General features: G+C 37.4%; 1 protein-coding gene across 1 annotated transcript in view; it reads left to right on the forward strand.

The window, feature by feature from the left end:
- ADCY1 (adenylate cyclase 1 (brain)) overlaps positions 1-18,807 on the forward strand; it is a 169,320-nt gene extending 150,513 nt beyond the window's left edge. The window contains 8 exon segments of the mRNA XM_010001548.1: positions 521-777; positions 1,395-1,521; positions 9,792-9,908; positions 11,328-11,474; positions 11,857-11,955; positions 15,953-16,067; positions 17,622-17,746; positions 18,469-18,807. Of these exon segments, the coding sequence (XP_009999850.1) occupies positions 521-777; positions 1,395-1,521; positions 9,792-9,908; positions 11,328-11,474; positions 11,857-11,955; positions 15,953-16,067; positions 17,622-17,746; positions 18,469-18,807 (1,326 nt within the window).
- The last annotated feature ends 6,426 nt before the right edge of the window (positions 18,808-25,233 follow it).

Here is a 25,233-nt window from a genome sequence, read left to right on the forward strand (position 1 = left end):
AATCAAGATTACAACATGTTTTATTTTATATTTGATTAAATGAAATAGATACAATTTGCATAGTCGAGAAAACAAACACATGATCTAGTTGAAGGTGTCCCTGCCCATGGCAGGGGAGTTGGAACTGATTGATCTTTAAGGTCCCTTCCAACCCAAACCATGATTCTTTCTGTGCTCTGTGCAAGAACTTTTCTCACCCACATGGCCACATTTACTCAAGTTCCTGAATTTTGCATGAATGTATTGGCTTGAGAATCTCTTGGTTTTGAGCACTATTCAGCTAAGCAGAGACTTCAGTTGGTTGGCCTTGTTGGCATATAATAACCAAAGAGTGTCTCCCATCAGCAACTCAGAAAAGCATTACAGAAAATGGAGAGAGATTTTATTAGAGCAGTGAATTGGATGGGAACTCCATATCTTCCGAATTAGAAATTAAATACAGTCAGCCCCCATAGAAGGTGCATTTCTGTTTATTTCATATTTAACTTTCTCCCCTTCTTGCCTCTCCTGTGTTTTCTAGGTTGGCTGTATGCCGTGGGTTTGGAATACCAATTCCAGCAGTTCAATAGTTATCATTTCTCCTGGTGGAACAAATAAAACAATGAATGAACTTCCATGTGACACAGCCCACTATGCTTTCCTTTCCTGTGTAGTGGGAACTCTCACCTTGGCAATATTTCTACGTGTATCTTCCTTGCCAAAAATTATTCTCCTGCTTTTTGTTACAATTTTGTACATAGTTATTCTGGAACTCAGTGGTTACAGAAAAGCAGTGGGGTAGGTATCTTGTAAAGTTAAAGCAATGGGCATTTCTGTATAGATAGTAATGACATTGACTACTCATCTGTGAACTGTCCTAGTATTCACTGCTGCTTAGGACTAAATATACGCAGTAGAGCATAAGAAATACTTAAGCCATCCTCTCCCCAGCAATTGTAGGATCTAGTAATATCCATCAACAAGAGATTATTTTGGGAACTAGCAACTGTTGTCCCATTATTCTATGTTTTTGCCAATATACCTCAGCTGAACACACTGCAGTCTAATTATAATATCAAATTTAAAAATACTGTTAAAAATGTCACTTCCATATTTCAGCAGCCATCAAACAATTCAAATTTCATTTAAGCTTTTGAGTAGTTTTATATTCCCTAATTGAAAGCATGCACACACATTACAATAATGTAAAGCATTATAAAATCCTCACATAGTTGAACACTGTTGTAATGCAATGATCAGATTTACTTTCACCCATGCCCCTGCCCATATGAGCCGCTTCATAAAAGGTTAGTGGTTAGGGAGTATTCATATGTTCTACTATATGATATTAAAAATATGCACTATTATGTATTAGAAAATCTGAAAAAAAAATTTACTTTCCTTTTATTTTTAAGGGGTGGCTCCTTTTATATGCGTGGCTATGAACCAATACTTGCCATTTTGCTATTTTCTTGTGCTTTGGCACTGCATTCCAGACAGGTGGATTTGAAGCTGCGTCTAGACTACCTCTGGGCTGTGCAGGTAAGACTTTTCTTTCTAGTATTCATGCACACAAAATTATGTCTGACTTTTTGTATTGGCTTGCAAATACTTTCAGAACAAATTAGTTGGACTAAGCTTTTCAAAATTTTTCATGTCTATGAGGGTTTACAGAGAAAAATGATTAGAGCTTTCTTCCACAAACCTATAAAATTCTTTTGCCCTGGAGAAGTGATTTTTACTTTTTGTGTAGCTGTTCCATAAAAGTGTACTATTAATGAAGTAATATATTTATATCTAAGTTGCATTATTAATAGAGAGAATTTCAAACATGGGAAATTGACTGTTAGCAATATAAATTCGAGATAAATAAATTAAAACTGTGGGGTTTTATCATCTTATAAGATAAAAAGGGGTGAAAATAAATTGATATTCAGGTAAACTGCAAAGAAGCAAATTAAACTGATGAAAGGGAATATTTATACACATATTATGATGGAACACTTTCTCAAAGGAAGAACAGAAATTTATTTAGATACCAAGTGCATGGACTTTTTTTTTGAAAATACATTTCCTATCATACTCATAGCAAAACTTACAGAAATTATATTGGCCATAAGTAGGGACGTAAGGAAATGTCTACCTCCTGGCATGCCTCTCAGCAGTCTCTGGTTCCACCTCCAAAGTGTTTCCCACTGGACCCTGGGGGAAGAAGAAAGTTGAAGAAGATGTAAGTTTGTTTTGATGGAAATTGGAAGTTGCCTTTCTGATAAATCTTACAGTTGTACAGTCATGCAGTTCACAGAGGTAGCATCCTGTTCTCACCTACACCCTGTTAACTATGTTGTTAAAAGGACAATGTAAATCATCACAGTGCTTGCTCTTAAGTGTTAGATCAGGACTGGAACATATGGGTTAAACATATCCCTGACTCTACTGTGTTACCTAGAATGGAGAAGTCAGGAATTACTTAGCTCTGTTACCTTCTACTCTTATTAAAGTTTTTCAAGCTAACAGTGAAGCTCTGTTGAGATTTTTTTTGTTTGTCTTGATGTCCCAGACCATGTCCACCTACTTTATAATTTAGGTTTCTTCTATTCTATAATTTCAGTGGACTCTGGGCTGTTTAATTGAATCAACAATGCATGATCATTTCATTTTTGTCCTATGCCCTGCAGTATTCATAGAAGTTTGTTTTGGACAATAGTAAAGGAAGAAATACAATTTTTTTCTGTTTTCTTGGGGCTGGGTTGTACATAAATACTTAGTCTTCTACCATCATTGTTAAAAAGATTTTTAAAAATGTTTATGAAAAAAATACTAAATTAAAACAGATTGCATTTACTCCAATGGACAATAAGTGGATGCCTATCAAATTTCAGTAATGTCTAGCATCATCTTCAGGTGCCATTTCAAAAGGTGCTTTTCATCTGAGAAGATCAAGTGCTATTTTCAGATATTTCATTTGCAAATCAGGTACTTATACAGTATTATCTTGTCTATAAGATTTGCATGATAATAATCAGTAGAAAAAATCAGTGTAGGTAGAAAATTCAGAAATTAGGGATCAACTTAACTACTATTCTTTGAAATCAGTTTGCTGGGTAGACGCTTGGCCTCCTTGGTGATCTGGCCATATACCATTGTTCTTCTCAATTCCACATGGAGGATCTAATTCCTATACAAAAAATAGTAATTAATAACATTTTAAGGAATGTTGCTCTGGGTCCCACATCGTGTATTGGTTGTAAATGAATACAAGGGCTAAGTAACATAACATGCAGAGCTGTCGGAGAGGATCCAGAGAAGGGCCACAAAGATGATCAAAGGGCTGGAGCACCTTTCCTGTGAAGACAGGCTGAGGGAGTTGAGGATGCTCAGACTGGAGATGAGAAGGCTTCAGAGAGACATTATAGTGGCCTTCCAGTACCTGAAGGGGCCTACAGGAAAGCTGGAGAGGAACATTTCACTAGAGAGGATAGTGATAGGACAAAGGGTAACAGTTTTAAACGGAAAGAGGGTGGATTTAGGTTAGATATTAGGAAGAAATTCTTCACCATGAAGCTAGTAAGGTGCTGGAATAGGTTGCCCACGGACGTTGTGGAAGCCCCTCCCTGGAGATGTTAAGACCAGGTTGGATGAGGCTTTGTGCAGCCTGGTCTAGTGTGAGGTGTCCCTGCTCATAGCAAGGGGGTTGGAAACTGATGATCTTTAAGGTCTCTTCCAACCTTAACCATTCTATGATTCTGTGATTCTAATCCTGTAAAAATGTTATCAGAAAAATCCATTTGTGGCACAAGCTGCAGTTAAAAGGTTTTCATAGATATTTTTGTTTACTTCATCACGAAGAAAAAACTGCATATTTTAAACACTAAAAGTATCCTGCAATTAATGTCATTATTAAGAAGAATAGATAGATAGATAGATAGATAGATAGATAGATAGATAGATGTTCAGTGGTCTATGCGATTTCCGTAGATTTTATATGTCACATCAGGAAAAATATGTGTTTTGAGGAAGAGCAGATTACAAACAAGAAAAACTTAGAAAAATGATACAGTTTCAAGAAAAGTTAGTTTTATTTCCATACATCTAAGTTACATAATCAGAATAAAGATAATACAGTATGATTTTTGTACATCGTGTGGAGAAAACAGATGTTTCTGTTTGATGATCAGTTGTGAAAATATTTGTATCTGCTGTTCACACCTCAGTGATGTTACAGGTTCTTGATGATTTTGGCAAATTTAACCTTTTAAAATATGACAGTATTTCCAGGAAATATCTGATTTCGTGTTGTTTGGGGTTTTTTTACAAGAATTGGAGGAGAAATTTATTTCATTGTTAAGTAACTCTATGTGCCTCATATCCTTATATGACAATAGCTGTGAATAGCAAATATAGTAGCATTTTGTTTATTTGTGACTGATAATAACTTTTTCTTATGTGAGTTACTCAACAAAACTGGGGGGGGGGAAGGACAAATAAATACAGTCAATATATTTATTAAGAAGCTAACACTGCCAAAAAAATGGAGTAGATCACTCATAAGGAGTTGTCAGAGAGCAAAAATAAGAATAAATAATTTGACTCTTGCATTCTTTAGGTTACACTAGAATATGATTCAGCTATGTTTTTAAATCCGTGACACTTGTAAAAAACATGGTTTTTACAGTCAGCAAGAAAGACTTGCTAGGTGTGCTTTTCACTTCCTCTTAAAAATCTGGCCCTGTAGCAGCACTGTGATGGGCGTGTTCCCTGTGTTTTTAGTGCCACCTTCAGGTACAAAGATGATGTTTCTGCGGCACCAGTGCCCGACTTCTCTTTAGCTGTATCTTTCAATAGTAGATTTTCATGTGATAGCTCTTCAGTGGCACTGCTACAGCATTTTTTTTCTTATTATAATAGAATTATAGAAGGGTTCGGGTTGGAAGGGGCCAATGCCCCTGCAGGAAGCAGAGGCACCTCCCACTTGATCGGGTTGCTCAGAGCCCCATCTTACATGCCCTTGAATGCTTCCAGGGATGAGGCTTCCACAGCTTCTCTGGGAAACCTGTTCCAGTGTCTCACCATCCTCATACTAAAGAATTTCTTGCTGGTATCTAATCTAAATCTGCCTTCTTTCAGTTTAAAACTATTACCCCTTGTCCTAATAAAAGTTTATTCCCATCTTTCCTATAGGCCCCCTTTAAGTACTGAAAGGCCTTATTTAACAATCACCTGATAGCTCAGGTGGTACACCAGCTCAGACCACTTTCTGAACAGAGACTGTGTAACCAATTACCAGCATTGTAATAACTGTGAGATGCTGTGTAACTTTAAACAAAATGATACCTGCTTACTACTTTGATGTCAAATGCCATAGTACCAAAGAACATGTTAAATTTTGAAGCAAGAACAAAGCCTGCTTTTAAATACTGCAGCTCTGCAAATTTAGTTAAATTCTGCAAAATGAACTAGCTGCCACAAATACCAAACAGGTACAAGCAAAAAGCAGAATGTGAGAAACCATATTGCTCAGGCATATATGCTTTTTTTCTTATTTTCATAATAATATGCCTTGGTTTTTGAGCCAACAGCTATTATATAAATATTATGCTGGCACCTTTCCTTAATTAACCCATAGGAATAGGGAAAAATAGACAAAGCTTTGAATACTATTTAGCTTTCTGAATAATATTTCCACTAGGAATGAAAATACCTGTGATCTGTGCTATTTTAGTCTTCTTTCTTGAGGCCTAAGTACTACTTCTTTCTCAATGTCTGTTTTGCCTGGGAAAGGGTTGATGCCTGCACATTCTTTTATCTTAGTTGCTCAAAGAGTAGATACTAGGAGTTCATGATTCACAAGGAGGAAAGACATTTTTCATTGCATCCCCCTGATGGGCAGAAAGCAGGAAGCTGGAAAAAGATCTGGACAATAACAGTAATCGGTTTGCTTCCCTCCACATAGAGCCATATGACTGGATAGTTTTAGAGCCCTTACTGCTGAACATGACCAAGACTTTTTTTATCTCACTTTCGCTTCTTAGCTTCCATTGCAAGAGACAGAAGGAGATCTTTCCTCTTTTTCTAGACATCTCCTAAGGAGTTGTATACATGAGAGCTGTCTTAGGCAGTGCAGGGCAAGAGGATGGATACTCAAACCGTACACAGTAGTAGCAGAGAAGGTACACTTCAGTTCATATTCCTAGCAAATCACTTTGATAAAGGCAGGCTGTTAGATATTTGATATGTCTGGGTGGTGTAAGTGCAGTCCATGCAGAAACTCTGGCATGGGTACCACCAGCAATATAGGAGTATTAACCCAGTGTGTGGTTGTCATGGTTTGGTAAAACTAATACAGCTGGCTTTTCTCAGAATCATTCTGGTTGGAAAAGACCTTTAAGATCATCTAGTCCAACCATAGCCTAACTCTACCAAGGTGTCATGAGTGCTCCAAAATAGGAGGCTGAGCAGCAAATTGCAAAGGTCACACACCTGTGTGTATGCCATTCCCATGGTATGCCATTCACACATTCAAGTCCTGATTGCAGTCTTGAGTTGACCAACTGTTTGCAATGCAGCGATAATTGTCTTAAGCCATGGAGATATACCAGTGTATTTAGGAGAAGTGTGTTCCAAAAGTGTACCCTCTCACTTCCCTGTTTGAGCTGACAGAAAGCACCAAGGTGTAGTTGTTTGTGATGGCACTAATGACTAATTAGCTCAGAAACTATGCTATGTTAATTCCATAAGCATTGTGCTTCTAGGTCTGTGGCTTGGTCAGGCAGAGCTAACACAGCTTATTCTTTGTGGCACTGAACCATAAGGAGAAAGTGCACTCATCTCTCATTGTTGGCTAGGAAGTGCCTGACCTGGAATAGGCCAGGGCACAAAACGCTGAGAGCAGTTGACCCACATTCCCCTCATTCTGCTTTTGGCATAATTTCTCTCTATTTAGGGTTTGATACCATTACTTCCCATGTTATTATTCAAGGGCCCAGGGAGGTGGTGGAGTCAGAGTCCCTGGAAGTGTTTAAAAGAAATATGTACATGGTGCTTAGGACATGATTTAAGCACTGAACAGGTAGATTAGGTTGTGGTTGGTGGATTCAGGTTATGGTTGGACTTGATGATCTTCAAGGTCTTTTCCAACCAGGATGATTCTGTGATTCTGTGACCTGAGTGGCTTTCATCTCATTTCTGGCAAATGAACCTTCTCAGAATCAAAATTTTAGTTATCAGTTTGGCATCTTAAGAGGGAGAGAGACACTTGCTAGGTGTGTTGGGAACGTAGCTTCTACTCTGCTTCTTAGCACTGGTGACATCCTTGATGCCTTTTCTTGCTCTTAGAGGATATTGCCACCCCTTCTGCCATTACTTTGGTAGTTTGGTTTGAGCCACTCAAGAGCTCAGTTCTCAGCCTCTTAGTCATGGCTGTGGTTCCATCATTGTAACATGGTCCCACTCATACCTGCACTGACAGAGTCATGTCACTGGCATTTCTCTCTCAGTAATCTCATGACCATATTGAAGTGACACAGAGAGAAGGAGAAAAGCCATCACAAGCCTTAAGGATCTGTCAGAAGGAAACAACCAGAAAACCAACAGGCTAAAGAGTCCTTTCATATTTATTTTATGTTGATATATTAGAATTTTATTTCTGTGCATCAATGACTGGACAGAAGTCCAGCAACACAAACAAGGTCACAAGGTTCTGTTTCAGTGCTGGCAGCTTTATCTGCTTACTCTGAAACTCTGAGCTTACTCTGAAACCTTTATTGTGAATCATACACAGTGGTAGGAAACACTACACTACATAGTGCTAAAGAACCAATCATATCTTTCAAAATTAATACTTTGGGCCATAACTGGGCAAGGCAGATCAGAAATGAACAACAGCTGCCAGTGATTAAGAAACATAACTATCCATTCAATGCATCAAACTGATTACTCCACTTAACTACTTTGACTTGTCCAGAAGTCTCTCTGCCCTGATTCAAAGGTGTGCTGTTCTTTAGGCTGCTATTCTGCCCCATTTTGTATTGGGAGCTTAACTGAGAACCTTAAAATGTTGCTGGGGAACATTGGGAAGAAATGGGAAGAAAATAACAAAAAAGTTTGTTATTCAAATAATAGAGAAATGGATAAGCAAGCCCAGACTGCATTTTTTTTTTTATTCAGAGCATGGATTCAATTTGCAAATCTCTTTGCTGTCATCAGAGTAAAATTTCCCATATTACAGTATGATGTAAAAATGGAGTTGTAAGCTTGGTTTGGATTTTCAGCTGGAAAAAGCTTTGTATTTTTACTACTAGAACATTTACATTCTAGTCAGAGTAAATGTAAGAGGTTACTACCAATTTTTACAGATGACAGTAAGTCAGAGTTCTACTACCAAAATAGGGAAGGACTTTTTAAGAAAACAGCATATGAAATATAAAGAGCAAAAAAAAGTGTCAGGAAAACAATTCACAGACAGGAAATAGATGCTTGCATAGAATAAAAATTTCTGATATATTTCTTGCAGAGATTATTATTTAATGTTTACTGATATTTCACTTCTGGAATAAATTCTGATTCTTATTATAGAAAATAGAGGAAGAGTTGAGAATTTATTTTCATTCTTTTTTGGCATTCTTTCTACTTGTAAATAAGTTTAAGAATAGAGAAGTAAACTGTAAGGCAAAGCAGACTGTGTTATTTGAATAAAAAGGTTGTTTTCTAAGTATTGTCATGGAAAAAAAATCACAGTAAAAGAATAAAGACTATACAAATGCAAGAGGTTTCTGGTTTTCTGCTACTTAAACAGGAATGGATAGTGAGAAAAGTATGTGAACTTTGTAATAGATCTGGTTAGCAAATTCTACATAAAAAAAGAACACTAACAAAGATTAGAGCAAGTTCTTGAGTGGTTTACATGACTGTAGTTTCTCAGTAAAGACTGAGAATTTGGCCTTTCAGTCTTCCGCTGACTGTAACTAGATAAATAAAATCATATTGGGATCATGGCAGAAGATTTGTGTTACAGTTCTGTGAGTGTAAGAGAAGAGCAAAGAATAAGCTGTGATTTCTATGAGATTAACTATATGGTATTGATCAAATGTTTTCTGATTGAAGTAAGATGTGGGGCCAAAAGTCACTCTAGCAACAAGGAGCAAATTCCAGAGAAGTGGTTTCACTGAACAGTTACTAATGACGAGGCTGGAATTTGCAAACCTGGGAGTCCCAAATTCCTAGATTTTCAGTATTTTTCCAATAAGAGGTCTGATTTTTAGAATTGTTTTCTAATGCATAACTCCTACTAACTCCCGTGAGTCAAGACACTTGAGGTTATTGTCGTACTAGGTCTGTTGTCGTTTTACTGCAAAATGATATAGATTTGCTTTAAGCACTGGTGATTCTCCAGGTTTCTCCTTTTTGAAAGGTAAATTCAGTAAGACTGTCACTGGCTCCATCTACTTGGGAAGCAATTGGCTTCCAAGGCCAATGTGATTTAAGTGGGATTATTCTATCTATTTACTCTGTAAAAATATCAAGGGTCTATATAAAAGAACAGAGAACTACAGATGACACCAATACACTTAGCTGATCAAGACCTGAAAGTAGCCTTAAGAGATTTTAGCTTAATTACCAAGGATTTAAAGGGATTTTGCCCTGATATAAAAACATGGTATAGGAGAGAACTGTTCCCATTCTACTTTGCAGGCATAATTTTGCTTAGTTTAATTTGAAAGGATGAAGTAATATAAGCTATTTGATGGCTTTGGCTATTTTTATTTTTTTTTTTTGCTTTTTGGAAAGGTGTTTCTTTTTCCCTGTCCCCACAGGCAGAAGAAGAGAGAGATGATATGGAGAGAGTCAAGCTGGATAACAAAAGAATTCTCTTCAACCTGTTGCCAGCACATGTTGCACAGCACTTTCTTATGTCTAATCCAAGAAATATGGTAAACCAAGATAAAATTTAAATGCATGGTGATGTTGTGTGGGTATGATCTTATATAGCTTGGGTCACCTTTCAACTATATATTTTCAAGAAAGGATTGGACTTACAACATTTTATTCATGTTGAAAGGAATGGTTTTGCAGAAGGTTGTGTTCAATAATTAGATTGGCATTATTTATTTTGATGCAGTGTCCTCTTTCTCTCTGAGGAATTCTAATAAAAAGCACAAGAAGGGAGTGTTGTGTCATTCCACATTGATACAGCCAGGTGTTGGCATGCAAATAACTAATTTTATTTTAAAACAATTTAGAATATTGGGATTTATCACCATATTTTCTGAGCTCAGTTTGCTTCTGCATGGTGAAACACAAAATTGTCCTGCTTGGAAAGACCTTTAAGATCATCGAGTCCAACCATAACTTATCTCTACCAACCACTAACTCTTCCAAGTCCAGTGCTTAATACATGTTCCTAAAGCACCACATCTACATGGCCTTTAAACACTTCTCTGGGAAGGTGATTCAACCACCTCCCTGGGAAGTCTATTTAAGTATTTGATAACCCTTTCAGTGAAGAGCTTTCTTCTAATATATAATCTAAATCTCATCAATAAAACTTGAGGCCATTTCCTCTTGTCCTGTGAGGTGTATGAACTGTCAGACAGTTCCCTATAAATCCTTGTAGTACTAGAAATATGCTGCCATTACCAAATCCATTCATTTAAAGTTAAAAACGGAGAATTTTACAACTCAAGATACAGTAGCTTTTAACAGCAAAGGCTGCAGTGATTAAGTGATTCAGGAAGCCCTTAGTTCTTGCAGTGCAGCTGAAATACCTGCAGCACTGAAGTAGCTATAATGGCTATGATGCTGCTCTTGAGAGTTTGGATCAATGTATTTGAACCACAGAAGAGTGGTTTTACTTTCCATGAGCCCTCCAAATTCTTAAGCAAAAACAGAACAGCGTTGTATTATTAATGTTGAATACAGGACTTCGCAACTCAGTGAAAGACATGACAGAATGATGCTGATTTTGTGCAGCACAGTAAAATTGTCCTGTCTCCTATTTTAGTTAAAAAGCAAAGCTTAGAAAAATGCAGTTATATTTCTCAAACAATGAAAGTTCTACAGTTGTTAAGCTGTTATTTTCTACAAAAACTTTAGTCGCTGCTTTCATGTCTAAACAGAGAAAATTACTAAGTTGTTTTAAATGGGTTTAATGTCTTAGGTGTTTATTTTCTTTTGTGTTTTTGAGTGGAGAGACCTTTCAATATTTTTAAAATAAGGATGGTTTTTCTCTATATCAAAAGTGGTGGCTTTTGTCCTAGCTATTGCTTGGCAGTAGAATAAATACCATAATAATGATGCCTGGTGTAGATTAATATTTTAAAATAAAAATTTTATCTGCTCATAAACTGCAGGACCTTTATTACCAGTCATATTCACAAGTGGGAGTGATGTTTGCTTCCATCCCAAATTTCAATGATTTCTACATCGAATTGGATGGCAATAACATGGGAGTGGAATGTTTACGCCTGTTAAATGAAATTATTGCTGATTTTGATGAGGTAAGGTCTGAACACTTTGTCTTTTGAACATCTCAGTTCTACCAATTACTATAAACAGAGATAATCTGTAGCAGCTCAGTTTATCTTGAACTGCCTAATAAAGCACTACTGTTAACTTTCTATTTAATTGTAGCTGGTGTCCACTGGGCTTCTCCAAAGTGCCTGGTTTGTACTTTTAGGCATGTGTATCTGACCTCAGATTCCTCTAGTAGATGAAGAGTAGATGTGAGTTAATGGTAGTTTTTTCAATGACCTCAAAGTGGGCAAGCCTTAGTTTACCAAAACTAATAGGGTTTAATCATCTTGCACATAGTATTTGATAACTATGGTTGCTTGTCTAAAATATTATGTAATATTTAACAGTTTTATGTTTTAAACAAAGCTTATGGACAAAGAATATTACAAGGACATAGAAAAAATCAAGACAATTGGAAGTACCTATATGGCAGCTGTGGGACTTGTACCTACTTCAGGTACTAAGGTAAGAAGATATTAAATGACAGTCATTCATGAAGGAAGGCCACCAGAAACACAACAAACTCCGTGTGATTATAGATAACTTGTATTACTTCTTCACAACAATTTAAATCTGAAATTTGAAGCGCAACTGTAGCTTGAAAAGAATAATTGCAATTCTAGCAGTTGCTTTTGTGGCTTCATTTAGTATTTCATTTTCTGCAGCTGTGGATCCTTTGCAAATTGATATATAAATCTCCTTACTCAGAGTGGTAGTGTTTTAAACTCAGTGTCTTACATGACCTTGTAAGATGCAAGGAAGTACTCTAGGTGTAATGAATTTCTGCAAAACTAACATAAGAATATTAAAATGTGACTGTTTTTTCATTTTTTATGTTGAAATTGAGGTGCAACCTACAATCAAAACAAACAGCCTCTCAAACACCATTGAGGACAGGAACTTAGTTTTAGGTACATTGCTGCACTTTACCCTGGTCCCTCCCCATAATCTTGTTTTTCTCTCTACTGCTAGCATTCTTTTTACCCCTTTAGTTAGTCAGCAATAAAAAAAGTCAAAGTAATTTCAGACCTGCTAGTTCTGGGCAACAGTTCTTCTGTATCCTCATTAGTACTCCTAAATGTGTTTCTCACCTGAAGATTGTGTCTCGGGACAGAGATTTCCTGGATTTGCATGCAGCATCTGTAAAAGCAGAGAACTCCGTGGACTGAGTATATTGTTTACAAAATACTATGCATATTCATAGTAATAGAACTATTTATAAACATTAGTAACATTATTAATATGATTAATAAATTAAAATTTGATCGATCCATGCACTTAATTCTGCCCCGAATTTCCAGGCACCTTTTCACTGTTCTGATGTGCGTGTACATATGTTCTAGAGGTATACTTATGCATATGATTTAGCATGGCAAAATAACACCAAATTAGAGGCCAAAAGCAGAAAAGGCTAGAAGATGGCCAGTTAACTTCTAGCAATAATTATCCTTGTTAAATAAATAAAAAATAAAGCCACATTGAAATCAACTGTTAGAGTGATGTTGGAGTATTTCGCATACAACTAATTTTCTGGTCGGCAGGGTGTTTACAATTAATGCTTCTCTTGTATCATTCCTAGAAATCTACACATACAAAAACATATTTTTAAAACTCTATTTATACTAAAATGTTTGCCCTCTGGGTCCTGAAACAGGTAAAAAGATCGATCCTTTGAATTTTGTTTGGTATGATCTCAGGCAAACAGTCAACAGCATAGTTGTGTGTCTGCTATAAATGCTCTTTGAACTATAATCCTGAAAACAAGTGTGCTGTTGGGTAACTTCGGCAGCATATGTTCCGAAACCTAAACATGTTCAGCTCTTGCATTTTATAGTTGCCAAGTGAAGAGTCAGCTGACTTAGTCCAGTATTGAAGATAATACAGCTCTGAGCCTATGATAGCAATGCATTTTAAATCACTGCAGAAGGTCTTGTATAGGACTCTGCCTTTCTCTGAAACCTTGGGGCAAATTTTTATCTTTTCTGTACAGGTAGAACTTATTTAACATTCTATATTCTAGAAAACCTAAATATCTTGTGTGAAACAACCAATATTTTTTACTTTAACTTGGAATTTCAGCTCTTCTGTGATCTCTTCCCAGTGTTCCCTTGATGCAAACAAATACAAATTATTCACATTCTTTTGGCAGTTTCTAACTAGGACTTCATCATACAGCTATGTATTAGAAGTCAGATGGTCCATGTGTAGACAATCACTGCTAGCTGTCACACAGTCCCTGGGCTGCCCTATGGAGTCCATGGGGAGCTGTAAGAGTCTCAGCTGCTTCTGATCTCCCCTCTGCCAGAGGCACCCCAGCTTCATCAGAAAATCTGGCACAGCCTCTGATTGTGAGCCACCAATTTGGTACTAGGATTTGGACAGGAGCATAAAGCAGTGGATGGAATTAACTGTGCTCTTAACTGAGGATATTTACAAACCCTGATGATGTTAAATATTTCAATCCCATATTTTACAGGACTATTGTTTCTGCAGCTTGACTTTAGAAGGTAATAGTAAATGCTCATTGCCTATGTCAGAGTGTTTTTGCTGTAATGCCATGCACAGTCCTCTAGTAACTACTCCTCTGCTGTTTAAATAAAAAATTGCTTGGCAATTACACCATCAGGGCGGCACGCAAACCAAGCTCTTTGTAGATCTTTTGCACAATACAAATACATTGTGTGTGTGAAGTCCTTTGAAATTACGTCTGTAATTTCACAAGCAACTCAACTTCTCTAGGGTCCTGACTTTGTGGTGTTCTTCAGTACACATTCAAAAGAGTTTGCCAGTAATCCTTTTGAGAAGCATCTGTCACCTGCAGCAAATACTGAATGCAGTATTTGTCACCAGTCCTCTCTCCTCCAGCCCTGGTGGGCATTACAGGAAATCAAAGCATTCATAGGGCAGCAAAGAAATGTAAGGATACTGAATATAAAGAAGATTAGAGGATTCAATAAAACTATACACTTCTCCCTCCTGCAGACTTGCCTCTGGTGCATCCAGGCTGTGAGCCAAATCAAGGCATTGCCTTCCTTCTCTGTTGGAAGTATTGCCATCAGCTCTTTAGACTTAATTCTTGTTCTTTTTTTGATTTGGTGAGCCTGGAAGAGAGAAGAGCTAGTTGACATTGCAAGAAGCAGAATGCCACAGACCCAGGCAAGTAAATGAAATTTCCTCCCTAAAAATTGGGACTGGCCCAAGGGTGGCTTTTATAATTTTTTGTTAGTACTTTGCTCTGTTATTAAAAGTTTCCCAGCCACATGAAGGAACTCTATCAAACTGAGTCAAATAAAGCAAATACCAAGTTGTTTGTCGATTTTTTCAGCCACTGTCAAGTACTCCATTTGTACAATCTCACTTACAATGAAAAAAACCCAACAAACTCTCATCTCGTACCAGCTGCCATAGCCCTGTTGTGCAACAACTTACTGAAGCTACACTGCCACTGACCCTGCATTTCTTTCGCCATATCCTACCTTTAGCCCACTTTCAGCTGGCAAATCTGTTCAAGAATTCATATTTATTATTCAAATAAGAACACAGCAGAAGAGTAAACATACTGAGTCAGGTCTCTTCTAGTAACCTGTCTTAAGCCAGTGGTAGATCCCAGAGCATGAATTACAGGACAAACATACAAACCTCACTTTTCCACTTTATAACTGTATGCTGCTTGAGAAACTCTAGAGCTACAGATAATATCTTTTTACTACTTCGTAGCAAATGTTTCTGCCATGAGTTTGAGTAATGATGTTTCAATCTAGTTAACTTTTGGAATGCACAGTGTCCTCTGAAAATGAGTTCTGCAGTTTAATTAGACTAATGTTGCAAAAATTACTTTCTTATATTTAGGGTTTTTTTTACAGATTGATATTTGAGTATTTAATTTGATCCCTTCTGATTCTTTTGCTTTAGTTCATATAGACAGGTTTTATAACAACTCAGTTCAGCTTGCCCAGAAAGGAAAGAAAATAGGGGGTTTCTACATTTCACAGGATTAAACTTAACAGGAATGATGTCAATGGGAACAGCATGCACCCCATGGAGCTGAGAGCTAGCAAAAACACCAAAGGGAGAAGAGGGCAGAAACCATAGTTACAAATAATCATCAGGCAAAGCAGTTTTGTAAGAAAGCAGGTTATATTCCCTGCCATGCTCACAACAAACATCTGCAGCTCTCTAGCAACAGAGCCACTTTACCACGGGAACTTTGCTTTCCATTCTTCCCAGAAACCAGAAAGAGAGAGAAAGAGAAGAATTAAAAAAAAACACAACAATTCAGTACTTGAGAACAGAACTCATGTGCTGTAGCCACCATCAAAAGTTTCTTTTCACAAAAAAGCAAAATGGGTTAGATTCTTTTCCTGAGCTTTTCAGTTTGAGCTTTCCATTGTTTTTCACTTTGGTATTTTACCTGCCTCTCAGTACCATACAAAGCTAATGTGCAATACTATTTTGTTTCTAGGCTAAAAAATCGATTTATTCCCATCTGAGTACACTGGCAGATTTTGCAATAGAGATGTTTGACGTTCTTGATGAAATCAACTATCAGTCTTACAATGACTTTGTCCTACGAGTTGGTAAGTCATGTTTCTACAATAATCACACAAGCAGAATATTGTTTGTTGACTTTCTTTGTGCTGTCTGCAAAGGATTACCTGTCCTGCACTCATGATTAAAACTGAAAAGCCTCCTTTAGTGGGAGAGTCACATCCATGGAGAAGGTCAGCAGGCTGGATGGTGAGCATCAGTATTAAGGAATTACATCTGTGTCCAGTTCCAGTGTGTTTATTTAATCTACGCACCCCTAAAAGGAAACGGCACCAATAATTTTATACAATATTATTAGTGTAGCCAGTCTTGTGGCTTACACTGCTTATCATTGCTAAACTGCTGAAAACTAGATCCAACTGTACTTATCTATTAAGTTGCATCAGCAAAAGCTTTGTTGGCATTAAAAGTGTGATGGGAGCGTTTTGTCCACAGATGCCAAATCACCTCAACATCTCCTGTTTTCTCCAACATATCAGATCCTCTGGTCTTCACAACACAAACTTTCCATGCAATCATTTACATGTTACTACGTCTCACCTCTCAGAGTCCTTCCTCCCAGCCTTCTTAGAGATCAAGTTCTCCCTGCATCCTGCTCATCTCCAATGGTACTTCCACTGCTGTTCTCATTTCGTTGTGTATTTTAACACACAGTTAACACCAGCTTCTCTATATTTCCATGGCTGACTTGTGAGATTCGGCTGGACAAGGGGAAAAGTGAGGTTGCTAGCAGTGGGAGATTGAGAAAGACCAAAGACATCAAAGGGTAGCAATAGGAGTGTTATATATACTTGCCCTTCTGTACATCCTAATAATTATAAATCCTAAATTATCTTTGAACTCTGTTATAGCTGGTCTTTCCAGGTTCACAGAGAGACAGAAGACAACTATCTAACCCCCATTCTGCTGCATAACTTGCCTGGAAAGCACTTACATGGAACCTCACGCAGAGTTTAGCATAAGCAGCTCTCCAGGGCACTTAGAAGGAACATCCTCTTTTATTTTCCAAAAAAGGTGTCAAAATGAGTCAGAAATGTATGACTGATCCCTGTGGTTTCCCAAAAACAGATGCTTGAGCCATTTTCACACACACTTGTCTTCTTCCAGTGTCTCCCTGATCTGAGTTTTCTCGTATTGACAACAAATGTGACACGCTTCCCTTATCCCATTCTTTGTGTCTTCCAAGCCACTACTTCTGTTCTATTGGAAAACCTTCATTAAAAGGCTTTCTATAAGCAACCACAGTGGATGTCGCAGCAAACAATGATCTTTAACAATTTGTTCTGAATTATTCTACAGCCAAACTCTGTGTAACCACTGCTTGTCTTCTTTTCTTAAAACAAACAAAAAATAAAATCCACAGATGAGCCAGATTTTTATGTTGCCTATCATATTTGATTTCCAATATGGTATCTCTGTGAATGTCTTTATTTTGGACAGAAGTCCAGTCGGCATTAATTTAACATATATTATGTCCTATGACCAGAAAAGTTCTAAGAAACTTGGTCTATTTTGCAGGTTACCTATTTCCCTTGGATAGTGCGCTGTAGTGTTTGAAACCAAAGTAATTGCTTTAATTTTAGGTATTAATGTTGGGCCGGTAGTGGCTGGAGTCATTGGAGCCAGAAGACCACAGTATGATATCTGGGGGAACACTGTAAATGTTGCCAGTCGAATGGATAGTACTGGAGTGCAGGGGAAAATTCAGGTGGGTGCATTCTGAGGCAATTTTGCAAATTTTACATATGTCTGGTTTGATATGTGGTTACATTTTCAAGACAACTTAGAAGCCTCACTTGATCTTGTGGTAAGAATGTCACCCTTATAGAAAGGGTGACATTCTCCAGATGATTCAAGCATCAAAGGTATAGTTGTTTTCCATTATATACTCTTCACAACTCAAAGGCAACAAAATCCTTAAGTAGATAATTTGCCATCAAAAGAAACAGACCTCTCTGCTATGTTGCACAAAGTTGGAGGCAAGCCTTAGACTGCCAACACAGCATGAACCAGTCCTCATGCTGTAGGAATTTTGCCTGAATAAGGATAGTGGAAACGATCTATGTCCAAAAATACCTATGTAGTCTCCAGGGAGCAAAAGTTATTTTAGAGTAAATTAACATCACTGGACCTGATCCATCTTACAACAGAGGACTATTTGGTTGCACATTTCTGCTGGACAGAGCTTAATCTGGCTGTGTAATTATTCAACTCAAGACCAGAAGTTTTCCTTCTCAGACTCCAGTTTGGTCAGTGACTTTCAATTCCTTAAGAACATTTTAAGTGCACCTGAGAGCAGCATTAAGTGCTAGTTGATTCTACCGTATGCCTATTTCATGACAGAGAGATAAAACGGAGAATGGTGGGCAGTTATAGGGTTGATATTATATGAACAGGAAAAACTAATAGTCTTGTCTTTTCTGTCTCCAGGTGACAGAAGAAGTTCAGCGGATATTAAAAAGGTGCAGTTATGAATTTGTGTGCAGGGGTAAAGTCAGCGTAAAGGGAAAAGGTGAAATGTTGACCTATTTCCTGGAAGGAAAGGCCGATGGAAATAATTCACAAACACGGTCTTTAAACTTAGAGCGGAAGATGTACCCTTATGGGAGAGCAAACATTCAAACAAAACAGGGCACCAGGAGTGCGTCGGTGTCCTCAGTTGCTAGCTTTACTGTAAAACCTGGGCTTGACGCAGATCAAACATCTGTCACTCAGACAAATCCAACACTGCATTATCTTCCTTCTGTGCCAGCAGTGAAGGATGTATAGGGCAAAAGAAACTTGGTAGTGCCATTTGCAGAGAACTTGGAGAGCAATGGTTGCCTGAATTTTTACCAAGAGATCAGAGGTCATAGGCTATGGCATTAACAAAGGACCACTACAACCCAACCAAAGAGAACTTGGGAACTGTGTAACAAACTCTTGGGATGGAACATAAAAGGGCTAGCAATTCTGTTAGGAAAAGTCAGAACCTGCTTTCCTAGAAGTGAGAAATATTTTCTTGGCATTTTGAAAGGGAAAATGAAAAAAAAAAAATTGATATAAACATGCAAGCAATTATTTATGTGTGTGTGTATATACATGTTTTAATCTATATATGCACATATACAAAAAGTTCTGTGTATACTTAATAGATTTATAGAGATAAAGATAAAAATATGTATTTATTTACACATCCACCTGCAATGAGGTAGCAAAGAGATTTCTCTTTCTGTCACAGCAAGCATTGATCGATCTGGGATTAGAAAAGATGCATTTAACTGTGTCGGGCAGGTGGAGACTCTCCAGGGCTACAGCAGGAGTTACTAGAAACTGTGTTGCAAGTGCATGAGTTAAAGCAATAAGAACAGTGTTCATTGTGCCATGGATGACAGAATAATGAAGGCTAGATTCAGCTTATTGACAAACCCTATGTATTTTTTAGAATTTTCCTTGCATGCTCCAAAACCTTAAAAAAAAATCCAGTTCAAACCATAACATATGACATAGATAAACCACAGAACTGAAAGGTTTGGCAGAAGAACAATATATATTATTTCCATTTAAAAAAAAAAAAAAGGTGGAAGAGTTTAGAAGTTGCTGCCTCTTTGCATGTCATTTGACTTTGTGCAAGACAGAGGAGCACTCTGCAAGCACAACAATATGCATATGCAATATAGAAACATTCCTTCATATACAGTGTGATTTTTGTTGAAGAGCAGAAGGATGGTATTACTTCAGGCTTTTACAAACAGCACAGGTCCTATGTCTCAGTTCTAGAACTTAGCTTTACCTTTCTAAACAGCTCAATGAAGTCCTGTACTGGTGACAAACATGCTGTTGCTACCTTTGTGACATTTATATGTTTGCCAACATAGTCTTATGCCTTAATCAATTTTCAAATTTATGCCACAGGTTTATTATATCTTGATTCTACCCAGGCTCACTCTTCAAAGCTGTACAATTATAGAAAGCTGTAATTCTGAGAAACAAGCACAGGCAAACTTTGCCCAAATGCGGAGCACACTGGTAAACATGCCAGAAGAGTGGGGCCTGCTCTTAATATGCATAAAAGGGAACATATTTTGAGTGCTTTTCCCTTAATGCAGCCCACACATTGTTTCTCATAGTTTAATCTTGAATCACTGATCTGGATGTGAAATGCGGGGTGCAGTTCCATATTCAAGGGGGGGGCAGTGGGAGATCATCCTGCTGAGTGACAATTTCTCCATGGACAAGTGCCATACTGTCCTGATGGAATGCACAAGATAACCAGCTGCACTGCTTTCCAAAGAGAAGCAAAACTTTACTTTGTCTAAAAACTTGCAAAGCTTCAACTGAAAACCACCCCAAACAACCCGGGCAACCCTTCCTCCCACCCAACCTCCCAGTAAAAACCAAAACAAACAAAAAAACGACCAAATAAGAAAAGTCCACCCTGGACCACAGAAGTTGTCCAGATTGTACAATAGAAAACTTACATGTACTAGATGTCACCTTTCTCTTTGGTGTGCCTATTTTATTACTGACTTCAGTTGAAAGAATATTCTAAGCAATTCTCCTTAAATCAGTATTTGCTTTGGAACAGTCTCTGTTAAAACCATATGGCAAATACTGTGTCAACAGATGCAAATGGTTAAAGAAATGCTGCAGTAGTTTCCCTTCTCCTTGTAGCCATATGAGGCTCATGTGGGACTCCAGTGGTTTTCAGCAGGGTTTTTATGTACCCTGTCAGGTGCTTCATTACAAAGCTAGCAAAATTAGTGTTATAATTAAAGTGACTGTAAAATCTGAGAACTGCTTCCTAACTCTACTAGGTGTATGCACTCTGGCTGATCTGTGGAAGGTAATTGCATTTCTTTATCTTTCTGACAGCTATCTAGTTCACAGGTATTCTTCTAGAATAAGTCTGGTTTTGAGGCATTCAAAGGCATTTAAATAAATACATGTAGAGAATACACGTATTTGAATAATTAAATTAAGTTGAAGCACACTGTATATTTATGTTGATATTCATATTTTCCCCATTTTTCTTTTCTGTGTATATATATATACTTTATTTTTTTTTTCAGCTCTCATGTGATAGCTTTAAATGACAGTTTTAATCTCTGCTCTTCTTTGATATATTCAATAAGTTTTATACATGGAAAGTGGTAGTAGTAATACTTTGATAACGCCACAAATGCACATTTTCTGCCAAATTAGAGAAGCTCATCATCAAATTTTATTGGATGAATTTGGGTTGTGTCCACCTTGCATGCAGTTGTATTTCCTGTTCTGCATTTATTAATTTTCTGGTTAAGCTCTATAGCTTTTGCCTGGATGATCTTGCTGTAGCCCCAACAAGGAGTCAGTTCTGCCCCATAGTACCTGAAAGTCCCTCACATTTAACCAAGGATAGTAATTTGCTACCTGGTGGGTGGAGTAGCCTCCTGCACTTCTGTTCACTGTTTTGTGCAGCTGTTAGCTTAAAACAATTAACAGATACATAACAAAGTGATGCCATTTTGGCATATCAGTGTCTGTCAGTAGCAAGCACAATATTTCACATCCATTTGCACATTTTTCTTTCAAATTACAGTAATAATCAAAGTCTTTCTTTATATAAGGCGATAAGCATCAAAGATCTTCAAACTTCACTGTCTTGGGAGCTAATTTTGAAGCGTTCCTGTGCTACCTTTATTTTTAACTGATTTTTCACTTATTATTCTCTGCTGAGATTACAACTGACAGTCAGTTAAATTATTGGCTGCATATTTCCAAATATTTTCCATTTGTATTGACCAGGATGCTATGTTATGCAGCCTATAAAATGCGTTGGTTTTTGTAGCTGCTTCCTGCTGTGGCAAGTTGCGCTCCCTCGTCTTCACTAAAACACATTAAAATTCTCCCTTGCTTTCTCTAGGCAAGAATGAGAGCCAAAAGCTTCAGCTGTTTAGGGCTGAATCTGCATCCCTTATGTACCTACAAGGCCTGCAGACATCACCAGGAGTTTAGCTTGCTTATGAAGGTGAGGAGTTGAGCCAAGCTCTGTCTTGGGTTACAGCGATGTCTCGTGCTAGTACTGAACTGAATACAAAATTGTAACTGAGAGTAGGTCATATGCCTAAGTCTCTTCCACATTTTTGCCTGAGATTTATATGTAAGGCAAAAGAGAGTAGTTGGGACTCACTGTTCGAAGAGAAACAGTAAATGACCTGTGCCATTTCAGTGCTTTGTAGAGTCTGAACACATGAGTAGAGTAGCATGAGTCATCTGTATGTGTTCTGCCCAGGCAGGAGGACTATTTAGCCATAATGTTATTTAGAGTTTTGTATTACAGTGAAAACCAACATTTTTTAATTTGTGATAAACCTGTATTATAATGCCTTATTTATTTTTAATCTTGTACAGTGTTACAAAACAACAGAAAACATTTGCCTTTCATGTATTATTCACTTTAAAAAGATGTATTGTATGAAATTTTGTAAATAGTTTTAGCTCGGACAGTTAATTGCATGTGCACTTGTATAAAAAGAGGCAAAAAGGCATACTTTTGACAAATGTTGACAATTTTGTAAGAGATGTTTTACATGTGCATGGAGATTATAAGTCCTTTGGAAATGGATGTCCTTTTGCATGCCACTCATGCCTGACTTCAGTAAAACAAAACAATAAGTTTTTCTAAATATACCAGTTCTGGCACAGAGTTAAATGCACTAGTTGCATGTGCATTCAGCAAAGCAAAATAAAAAATGCAAACAGCAAATAAAGAAGAAAAACAATTTAATAGTTGTGATCAGCCAACCTCAGTGCTCCAAGATCCATAATACAATATACAAAAAATGTTATCAACATCTATGCTGTATTCATAGGGTACCTTCTGGTTATTAGAAGCAATAAACTCTACTTACTGTAATATAAAAAGCGAGCAGATATTGTAGTTCATAATGGTGTAATATCTGACATTCAGTGGGTATTCTCTGATACTGCATTTGATGTAGTATTGTCATCAAGAAGGACCAAGTGTCAAATCCATCATTGCTGTATGCAGGTGCAACACTATGGTAAAGGAAGTGAATTTGGCCCATCAATGTTATCCAGAGTGTATTTCTAATGTGATAATAAGTTATTGTATGCAAAAAGTACAGAATGCAAATGTATTATTTTCCTAGATACGTACATATGTATATATATACAAACTAATTTTGTTGCCTTATTTTTGTTCACTTTTTTGACTCTTTTTCCAAATTTTCTACTCCTAAACAGAAAGTATTAAACAGAACTATTAAGAGAAGGTTCATTGGGTTCCAGGCTCTGTTCTAATCCTGGTCCTGCTTCCACTAAAGCCATGCCTCCCTTAGGCATCACAGCCTAACCCACTACTTGAGGACCATGTCAGTTAGTGATATAGGAATAAGAAATCACTATCTAATCCTTCAGCTCATTTTTCTCATATTGCTGATAAACAAAACCTTAAGTTATGGAGGTGTTTTGCATGTGTCATTTTTAAAGTTGTTATATCTGTATCACTACAGCTTGGGGCTATGTGTCAAATTACTTATAGAATTGCTGTATGATAAATAGGAAGTCCTGTGGGACCACAACACTGAGATTAGTGACAGGAAAAAGGGTGTGGACTGTAAATACTTTCTGCTATTTATTAATAAATACTTCTTGTATTTTACAGATTTGAGCTCTTTTTATAATAGGACTTAGAAATCCATTAATCAGACACCTGTGGGGTTAACTAAGCAGTACAGTTTATTCAAGCTTCTTCTTCATAAGTTTAGATGTAGATTCATACAACATATCCCAGTTGCCTGCATACAAGAGCCACTATCTTGTACTGATGATTGGCTTCATACAGCAGTTAAGGGTTTCTAACAGTCCTAAACTAACTCATCACAAATTCAGTTTGAGATTCTACATCTCAATGCGGCATAATTGATGTGACTAATGTCAATCTGGACTCTGCTTTTCTACTCCAACTTTTTTATTATTGGTTTTTTCCAGAACTCTACATAAGCTTTTTTAGCCATTTGGACCTTCTAATTCCAGTTTTCAGACCAAATCTAAATAATGGATAATTATGTAAAGATAAATAAATGGAAAAAAATACACAAAAGTGGGGGCTGCCTGTTGCTTTTTAATTGCTCTTCAAAATGTCACACTACTTGTGTGGCCTGGTGTGACTTACAATCTCATCAGTGCAAGGACAAAAACAGGAAAAAAGGGAAGAAAAAAAAAACCAAACACAAAGCAGGAGTGCAAAATAACAAGAGAAAATAAGCCTGTGAGATAGCACGTGATGAAAGGAAAAGGTGAAAAGCCATCTGAAGTCAGTGGTAAAGCACTCGGTAATACGGGACAGATCTTGAGTATCTGAGCTGGCAGGGTACTCAGCCAGATTCCTGGTACAAAAAAATAAGGCTTGTGTTTAACTATACAGCTAGATCTATTTTGCATGTCTTCACATTCATGAGAATGTTCAAGATCTCTTGGTGAACTGCTTTCATAAGGAATTATTAGAAATCATAAGAGGTTGTTACCTTGACATTTGAAGAATCACCCTGAAATTTGAATCAGCATTGGGTAATGTACATAGCCTATGTGCTGAAAGTACTTGGTTTTGCTTGTGCCTTACTGCATGCTGGATGGTCTGCCTCTTTATATTTGTTTCCCCATTTTATGCCTTCTGTGGCATCAAACAGTTCACACCTGGATTAAACTAAAGGAACAAACAGTGCTGCATCACTGTAGGTGATTTACTACTTCTTTTCCTACTTTGGTTTACTACCAGCACAGCTATGTGGGTGCAAGGAGAACTCCAAGTGTTTATGGATGAAGGCCTTGCACAGGTATATGTGGGTCCAATCTAAATAAGAACATATTTCCTGGAAAGCTCAGCACACACAGTGAGCTGAGTCCTGCAGAAAAACTGTCCAGATAGTTTGGAGCTCCTTTCAAAAGGCTGGCTGCCCTCCTCTTCAGAACAGGCTTACACAACACATAGATTAAAAACATCCAGAACACCTACCTACTGCTTGTAACTGCACTGCTACAAGTGCTAGACATAGGTTAGTCAGCTGGTGGTAGAACATCTAACTTTTCTTGGCGTGGGCAAGGCTAAGGTGTGCACACTAGTGCAGTTGTGCACACTATTGTGTCTTAACTTTCAAGTGCCTCACCTACCGCTTTCATCCTAGACCTCTCAATGGTGGCATTAGTTATGAA

Source organism: Chaetura pelagica, unplaced genomic scaffold (genome assembly GCF_000747805.2).
Source record: "Chaetura pelagica isolate M959 unplaced genomic scaffold, ChaPel_1.0 scaffold7, whole genome shotgun sequence".
Lineage (NCBI taxonomy): Eukaryota > Metazoa > Chordata > Aves > Apodiformes > Apodidae > Chaetura > Chaetura pelagica.